This window comes from Nanorana parkeri, unplaced genomic scaffold (genome assembly GCF_000935625.1).
Source record: "Nanorana parkeri isolate BGI_ZX_2015 unplaced genomic scaffold, ASM93562v1 scaffold870, whole genome shotgun sequence".
Taxonomy (NCBI): Eukaryota; Metazoa; Chordata; class Amphibia; order Anura; family Dicroglossidae; genus Nanorana; species Nanorana parkeri.
The window spans coordinates 466,342-475,653 of NW_017307138.1; the positions used below are offsets into that span (position 1 = coordinate 466,342).

The window sequence follows — 9,312 nt, forward strand, 5'->3', positions numbered from 1 at the left end:
CATGACACGATTGCCCATCCAAGAGAGGCCATGTTCTATAGAATTGTGTCCGGACTGCCTAGAATGTTGCCTCTGATTTATAACTGCAGATAAAGGTTACACCAGAAGCGTTTCAAACTCCTAGAACATGGATTCCCCGGAGAGAGTTCTTGGAAACTTCTGCTCATTGAAAGCCATCAAAGTGTCAACTGAAAGGTTATGTTTTTGTTCTCAAAACTTCTAAGGAGGCTGAAAGTCAAGCAGAAGTAAACTCTCTACAAGATATAAAATGACTGTGCCCAGATAGCAGAACGATTGGCTGTGTCTATAGGTATCCCCCAATCAGCACAGAAATAGGGATTGATAGGGGTTTAACCAAGTCAAAAGACAGCCAATGTCTAAATCAGCAGACTGCATTAAAGGAGAACTATGGGGTCAGTGTTTTTCCCCATAGTTCTCCTTGGGGTAACGGGAGGACACAAACTAGCGTCCTCCCGTCACCCTAAGCTCAGTATACCGTGAGCTACAGCTCGCGGTATACTGAGACGCCGCACCTGGAGCGGATCCCGACTTAGATGACGGGATCCGCCCAGCTGCGTGAGTGACAGCTGGCTCTGCCTATCTAGAGGCAGAGCCAGCTGTACCCGCCCCCTCCTCCAGTCAGCGCTGGCCGATCGGAGTGGGGAATCCAGCCCCTCCCCCTGTCACGGCAGCGAGCCGTGACAGGATCGAGAGGTGAGCGAACCCGGTATGTGTTCCCTCACCTCCCGATCTACTGAGCCGACCTGTGACAGTCTCATTGTCACAGGTCGGCTTAGAACTAGGAGGTGAGTGGAAATCACTCATGTCATAGTTCTCCTTTAATCCCTCTTATCTCGTGGAAAACAAAACAGTATGATCACAGACTAAATGTAAACAGATCAGTAAATGCACAAGTAAATATTTCATATGCTCCTCAGCTCCATCTAGTGGCCACAACATAGTGTTCTCCTGATGTTACATTCAACCTGTAAAGAGAATATACCAACGCTCGTTTTTGCCTCTATTTGCACAGAAGCGTACACGCAGGGCAAATGGCTCCGCATTCATTTTTTTTTAAATACACCCCATAAAGTTGCCTGGGTTTTTTTTGCTGGCAGAGCGCAGATTTAAAAAGGAACTGCATCTAAGGACCTCTTACATAGAGTGGGTCAATTTGTAAACAAATGATTAGGAGCTAGTTATTGGACTTGAATAAAACCAGAAAATCAGCATAAGCTGACATTTTTGGACCACTCACACTACTCTATGAAGCACCACTCCGTTTATACATGGGTTGGAACTTACACACGGTTCTAGTTTCTTCCTTCAACCTGCAGGCCGAACAAAAGAAAAATAGAACAGATTCCTCCATCAACACCCATGAGCGTCAACTGAGGAATCCCCCGCTGTTCTCACAGTATTCTGAGTGGCTGCCAGAATACCAGAATGAAGCTTATAGCTGATTGGCTGATACCTTTGGCAGATAATTTTTCGACCTGTTCCTTTAATCAGGGAGCCAACAGCGGCACTCACACGGGGAGCCGGCTTCTCGGCCAATCGGGAATCTGCGGGTAACAAGTCGCAGCCCAGCTTACTGATTGCCCAGGAAGCTGGCTCAATGTTCCACTACAGCATTGCCGGTCAGAGAAAACCTTCTGGGACCGGAAGTTCCAGTATCGGAGCAAATACTCGGTATCGGCAGACACTAGTATAGATAAATCGGTGCATTCCGGAACGGACAGGGGAGGGGGCGGGTACAGCTGGCTCTGCCACTAGATAGGCAGAGCCAGCTGTCACTCACACAGCAGGGTGGATCGACAGTAATGTCGGGATCCGTCCCAGTTGCGGCAGTCTCAGTATACCACGAGCTGTAGCTCGCGATATACTGAACTTTGGGTCACGGGAGGACGCTAGTATATGTCCTCCCGTAACACTGAGAACTATGGGGAAAAACCCTTACCCCATAGTTCTCTTAACAATCCCACAATAAGGAGGCAGCAAGTCTTTTATGCCATACAGTCTGTACAAGTAACCTTCCAAAACAGTGCTAGCTATGCATTGGCTGATTTGTTTGGTCTAAAAACGTTGATAATGTCTAATTAATATGGATATAAAATGCCAGAATATACATGAAAATATATGTACTGCCTATTTTAAGTCAACCAAATGAGTACCTCCACCACTGCATTATAATAAACGCACAACACCCAACTATAGTGTTCTTGCAGCAGAATATTTGAAGACAGTAATACACTAAGCTGTCCAGTTTGAAGCCAACTGACATGAGCACTTCAGGACATAACCTTTCCACCAGTCCCCGGCACCTGTGTCCCGGGATGAATCCTTTAGCTTACATGGTGCATGCACATTTCATTTTGTTTGGCAAGTGACTTGTTTTCTAAGATTCTTAATGTTCAGACCCCAGGGGAAATGTGGTGCATTGTACAATACTAGAAAATATTTTTCACGATAACCAGGCCCATTTTGTTTTTGAGTACATCGCCGCAGAAAACCATACCACCCAGATTACACCCATATATGCTCCTCAGGAAGATACATTTTGTCCAACACAGGGAACGTTAACCTGGGCCGCATCACATTAAGCCGGCATAAATACCTGCGCACATCAGACTGCCCGCTACGATTATAGGGCAATAAACCTAAAACTGATGCTTCACTTTTGCTAATAAACCAATTGCTCCGCTGGTTTCTTAACAACTCGAGCTGTAACAACTCAATGCCGCTTTCCTAAAACCCCACCAACAGTTCTACTGCACCCAGTCCTACGTCATTCCAATGCGATAAGGATGTGTTCTGTTACCCTAATTAAGTCAATGACTGACAGGGCAGGAAATTCTACCAGTCAGCAATTCTAAAAAGGGAAATTACAATTGGCTTGCTAACTTTAAAAACAAAAAAAATAACTCCAGGGATTTTATTAATCAGGGTTAACTGCAAGGGTTAACTGCTTGTTTTGGTCTAGGGAGGAAAATAAAGTTACTCACCTGATCTTTGGAGCCGGCTTGCTGTTAGACTCGTCCATGGAGCCTCTCTCCCCCCCTCTCACATTCTATACACAGTGTACTGGAGTGGAGGAAGCCGAGAGACATACCATCAGTGAAGCAGAGGAGAGACAGGCTTCAAGGAGCACTATGACAGCCGCCCAGCTCCAAGAATCAGGCGAGTATAACTGTTCTTTTCCTTAGACCAACACGAGCACTTACCTTTGCAGTGCAGTAGAGCTACCCCCCAAGGGTTAATAAACCATTTACCCAGAGTTCTACTTCAATAAAAAAACAACCCAGTAGAAATTCAGAGTTAGGACTTACCGGTAACTCTATTTCCATTAGTCTTCCAGGACAGCATCACGAGATGGAATCTCCTCCCCCACACTCAGCCCAGCAAAGTGGATTGCAGTTGAAGATTCAGCAGAGCAGACTCCCTCTTTATTCTATGTTGTGTAGTCATTAAACTGCCAAATAAAGCCGTGTCTACAGAGGCCCTGCTGTGGGTTTCATAGGATGAACAAAACCCAAATAAAAAGCCTCTCATTTAATCTGGTCCACAAGCGAAACCTAGCAGGTACAAAAACCAGTAGGTATTAGGATGGACCTCTGAAATATTCCATGTAGAAGCATTTAGAGCATACAATGCATATGGGCACGATGAACAAAAGTGGACAATCAGAAACCAACCCTGATTTTCTGGGGTTAAAAATCATCCTGTTGTGCAGGGAAGACATCACGGATTTTTTAGTCGTCTTCTAACATGAACCCATCAGAACCCAAAACACAAAAGGACAATCGGTTGTGCTGTACACATGGCTTCACAAGAGGACAGCTGCAGAATAGCACACAACTCGCCATGATCTGCAAAATGCATTAAATTGCTTCTAACATGTAGGTGTGTGAATGAGACTGGTTGTGCGCATTCTCTGACGCCAAGCCTGGATACTAAATTGGCACATTGAAGCTAAACCTTAGCTTTCCTTCAAGCTGTGTCTCTGCCCTAGGACTCATCCAGGGAATGAGAATGGCAGCTCCTCACATAGGCATCCTGCTTTCTATTTCCCTTTAAGGTTTCAATACTAGTGTTATGCATAAGACACAGCAGGACTTACCTTGAGCAATCACCTCATCGATTTTCTTGCCTTTCAGCTCATTGATTACCTAAAGGGGAAAAAGGAAGGGGAGGGGTGTTATTCTATTTTCTCTCATTTCATTTATCTTTAACAGATATGCAAGAGGCAATAACGGCATTGCTGTTTAGATGAAAGATGTGATTGCTGAGTGTTTGTAAACAATTGAGTATGTTTACTGTGTCCAATTATGAATGAATGGGAAGTGATCTACATCACCTCCTGCTCATTCATGATTGTGGTTATAATAAACATGCTACCACGAGTTATGAATGAACAGCAACACTCAGTATAGAGGATTCCTCTTCATTGATAACAGGGGATGAGACCGAGAGATTGAGGACTCTGTGTCCTCAATCTCTTTTCCTATTTTAGAAGCGAAATATCAGGGATCTGTTTAGACCCCTAATATTTCCCCAAAGCCCCTAAAAGTAAAATACACAAACATTTAATAAAAATAAAATTTACTTTATTTTAAAATGTTAGAGGGAAAAAAAAAAACATTTGTCTGACATTTTTATTTTTGAAAATGTCATTTGGGTGCACCTCTCAGAAAGTCAAAATTGCTGTAGGCGTTTTCCACAAGAACCAGTTACTACAGTTATCAGTGACTCATACAAACTTTGTTAAAAAGCTGTACATAAATAAGCAGGGATGATTACATCCTTGTCAAAACCTTCAGCTCTGAATAAAGTTGGGAAGGCTTATGACCTTGGTCTGGTTTCTATTGCACAGTGGTTTAGTGGTTAGCCCTTCTGCCTTGCAGCACTGGAGCGCTCACTTCAAGTCCTGGTCGGGACACCATCTGCAAGGTGTTCATATGTTCTCTCTGCGCTTGCGTGGGTTTCCCTCTCTGCGCTTGCGTGGGTTTCCCTCTCTGCGCTTGCGTGGGTTTCCTCCAGTTACTTCAGTGTTCTCCCACACGCCAAAGACATGCTGGTACCTTACTTGGCTCCTGTCTAAATTGCCCCTAGTGTTTGTATGAATACATGTCAGATAGGAGCCTTAGATTGTAAGCTCTTTGAGGGCAGGGACTGATGTGAATATTCAGTACCGTATATACTCGAGTATAAGCCGTCCCGAATATAAGCCATATAAAGCGCTGTCTGAATGGTCGGTGAAATAAAAACACCTGCAATAAAAACAAACAAATTGTTGCACATGGTCCCTGTTGAGATTCATTCTTACTTCCTGTTCTGCCAATTAAAAGCGGGGGAGATGCAAGATTGCACAGCTGTCACCAGGACAGGCGAGGGGGAATCTCTGAATGTAGACACCCCTTCCAGTGACACTTCCCATTGTTCTGGGACAGAAAGTGAAGCAAAATCTCTCCAGCGGGGACGTAGCAACAAGAATCTGGCTGTAGTTCTTATAGGGATATTACAAACGTTTCTCAGACATTTCAAATGCAGATTAAATCACTTAGAATAGATGACACTTGTTTAAAAGTTTTAGTTTCCTGCAGAATCGGCTGATTTCTGCAGGAATCCTGAGCACTGATATCCTGTTTTAGGGTGACTCCTTTCCCTTACAGGGTCCTATAGATCCACTCTTGTGTGCACTAGCAAACTGTATGCATCTTCGTGAACAGACACGGCAAGGCAAGCTACCCCCCCTTCCTCCAAGTTAGTAGATTGACATCTGTCCCTTTATAATCTTGTACTTGTTAGGACAAGTATAGGAATTTTATAAATAAAACCCTTAACATGTTAATACTCTTGTGCCCAACGGTGGTGTAGAAGCGCTGACTTGTAACCTTGGGTTCACACCCAGGCGGATTGAATATGCGCGTTTGTCGCGCCGCGAGTTACTACGATTCGCGGTAAAAAAACGTGCAACAAACGCGCGTTTCCGAGGGCTAGTTGGCGGTTTCCCAATGGAAGCGCCCAACCAAAACGCCCCAAAGAAGTACATGTACTTCTTTGGGCGTAGGGCGGTTTCCTGTGCGTTCGGACTCGGGGAAAAAAACGCCCAGATGGGAACCATGCACATTGAAAATAATGGCATTTCCCTGTTTGAGCGTTTTTCCGCGAGTACGAAAGCGCGGAAAAACGTCCAGGTGGGAACCGGGCCTAAAAGGTACTATAATGACTGTGCTACAACTAAGGGTTGAATCGTGCCCGATACAGGGCATTTTGACAAGTACTTGCGCTATGTTTTTTTTCTTTTTCTTACTTACAACCAGCTAAATTACAACCTCACCTGGAGCTCCTCCCACCGGACCAGCGCTGACTCGTCGCTGCTCTCTCCAGCAATAGATTTACAATTCTCCGCTGCTAACATGAATAGGTTAAATCATGATCCATAGTACAGAACATGTAGTTGTACTATGGATCATTTAAAGTCACCTTTCCCTTTAAGAAAAAGTATCGGTAATTGGTATCGTCAAGTACATGAGGGGAAGTACTGGTTGCTTAGTGAAGTCTCTGGCGGAAGCTTTACCAAGCACTGAGGTTCGAGCAGCGGGATTGGAGACCAGAAGGTAGAGCTGCTCCATGTTTCCTAATTGCTGCAATAACTGTGGTCTCTAGCAGTCTCATGTAATGCGACTCAGGCTATGACTGGAGACAAGAAGGTAGAGCTGCTCCATGTTTCCTAATTGCTGTAATAACTGTGGTCTCTAGCAGTCTCATGTAATGCGTCTCCAGGCTATGACTGTCAACGAACCACCTCAACACCACCACATAGGATGTATGCAGCCTGACCAGCCCCTCTTGTGTGATCAGTATATCTGACTTCAAGTACCATTACATTCACTGAATAGCATGTGTGGCCCCTCTGGTGATGTCAGGGGCCGCACTTCAGGCCCCCTTATCAAATAAGATGACAATCACGGCTTTGAAAGCTTTTTGCACTTTAGAAACAGCTCAGGTGATTTAATATTTACAGACATTTTTTTCTTCTTTTTCTGCCTTTCAAGAGCCTTGTATTGTTTTTCCACTGAATTCAAAAGTACAGTAAACTCTGTTATCCGGTATTCAACTAACCAGAACTCTCATCTAACCAGAAAACAAAAAGTCCCGTGTACTTATTGTTCTGCTGATCTGCGGTATGTATTATCCTGGAAGGGATCGGGTGTCTATTTGTCTTCATTTGCTTTTGATTTCTGCATTTCAATACTAATATGAAGTCAATACAGAGTTTATGTTATGGTATAATATGGGGTACGGCATTAGACCCATTTTTAATAACTCTCAAGCAACCAGAAACATTTATTCGGAATCTACCAATCCCTGTGGATGCCAGATAACGGGGAGTTTCCTTTATTTAGATTGGATGAGATCCAAGGGGTTTACCTTCTCGGCACGCTCCTTGTCCAGCTCAATGCCAACGCTGTCTAGAATCTTCTTCAGGTCAGCGATTGAAGGGCTGTCATTACCGCCGAGCACAGCCAAAAGATAGGAGGCTACGTAACGCATCCTGTGTGGGAGAGAAGAAGTTCTATTACCTATTAAGAAGTCTTAGAGGACAAGTCTGTTTCTATTCGGATCGAAACTTTTAATCACTTGGCCAAATTTTGGTCCATATTAAAGCTGAAAGCCCCTCGACCACCCGCAGCCTCCTAGGTCACCCATCTCACATCCCAGGAGACGATGAGGGTAGAATATATCAAAAGTGGAGCAGACAGATTCTGGAATCTGGAGCAGTTGTCCAATCAGCAACCAATCCGCTTCTATCTTTAATTTTTAAAGCTTAAATGTACAAACTGAAGAGAGAAGCTAATTGGTTCCCAGGAGGAATTGCGCCCGATTTTTGGCTGCTCCAGTCTTAATAAATTCCCTCCAATGTTTCAGCATGTGACCTCACTTATACCATCCCGGAGACCTGTGGTATGTCTGCACAAACGTGAAATCTTGTACAGACCCGCACTGTGGGATCTCATTGAACACGAGTTTAAAGATGGTGGCACTGGGCAGTGCAATGAGAACTTCAACTGCAAGGAAGACAATACTGGACTCAATAGACCAGTACGCATGTTTTTTTTCTTCTCCATACAGGGCTAGGTATTAAAGAGATAAAATGTAGTTACCCTGAGAAGAGTGACGTTCCTTCTGGGTTAGCTTATATTTAGCCCCATTTCCAATAACATCCTCCATGCATTCCGGCATCTCCAGCACATTACACAGCATTGATCAGATGTTACACAAAAGTGCTCCTTGTGCATTTCAAACATATAGGCCCCTTAAAAACTCTAAGGCCCCTTCCACACTGGATCTAGTGCGTTACCATGCGGCTGGTAATGCAAGGGCAGTAAAAATTGAATGGGTGTGAATGGGGGCCAGTCACTTTATAGTGTTCCGTTGCCATACATTGCGTTTTAAAAAAAATTAAAAAGGCAACAAAAACATGTGCTAACGTATTGCAAACCATCACAGTGAAATATGTCCACTGGGAACACATTACTTCAGATAGAGCTTGCAAAAAAAACACAACCCAACAACGGATCAAACAGGAAATCAGATACAATCGCAAGTCAACTGACCCTCTGCTGACTTGCAAGTACCTTCTGATTTTGGCGTGAATGCACCCCAAAGAGAGGCGACATCCCCCAAAGCGCTGCATGTAGTGTATGAAGGAACCAGAGCTCTTGCTGGAGGTGCGCTCCCATAGTTCTGTGCATCCTGACGTTTACGCAACACCTACCGAGGAGTATTTCAGGACAGGATGCACACAGCTTGTAGATATGGAAATCAAAAGGAGCATTTATATTTTTTTAAATGTGACCTGTACCAATTGTACCGTGCTGGAATACATGGGGGAGGGTGAAGTTCATCCGCCATGTGAGACTAGTATGGTCATCAGTGTAGTATTGAGGTGAATGGTGGGGGACTAAACTAGTTGACAATTGACCTCTAGTCCTGAACACTCCGTGAGGAGCATCGTCTTCGTTCTACAGCTCAGGGGGAATTATTATTACTTCTCACACATACACAGCACATGCCGGTACAGCGAGCTGCCTCACACACACAGCTACGTGTACTCCGCTCCCTCACAGCTGCCTACTTCTGGCGGGCTTTTGCGCGCCTAGTACATCCGCCCGGTATCCATCCGCCGGGAGACCCTCCGCCAACTTACTTTACAGAGAGTTGTAGAGCTCCGGAGCGGAGAGAGTCAGGAGAACGCGTGCTTCCTCTATGGAGGGCCGGGGAAAGAGGGAGGAGGCCTCCCGGGGA

General features: G+C 44.7%; 1 protein-coding gene across 1 annotated transcript in view; it reads right to left on the reverse strand.

The window, feature by feature from the left end:
- Positions 1–9,312, reverse strand: part of LOC108794584 (60S acidic ribosomal protein P2-like) — an 11,999-nt gene extending 2,687 nt beyond the window's left edge. The window contains exons 1-3 of the mRNA XM_018565657.1: positions 9,215–9,312; positions 7,435–7,558; positions 4,121–4,169 (exon numbers count right to left, since the gene is read on the reverse strand). Coding sequence (XP_018421159.1) covers positions 4,121–4,169; positions 7,435–7,557 — 172 coding nt within the window. The 5' untranslated portion in view covers position 7,558; positions 9,215–9,312. The remainder of the gene's footprint in view (positions 1–4,120; positions 4,170–7,434; positions 7,559–9,214) is intronic.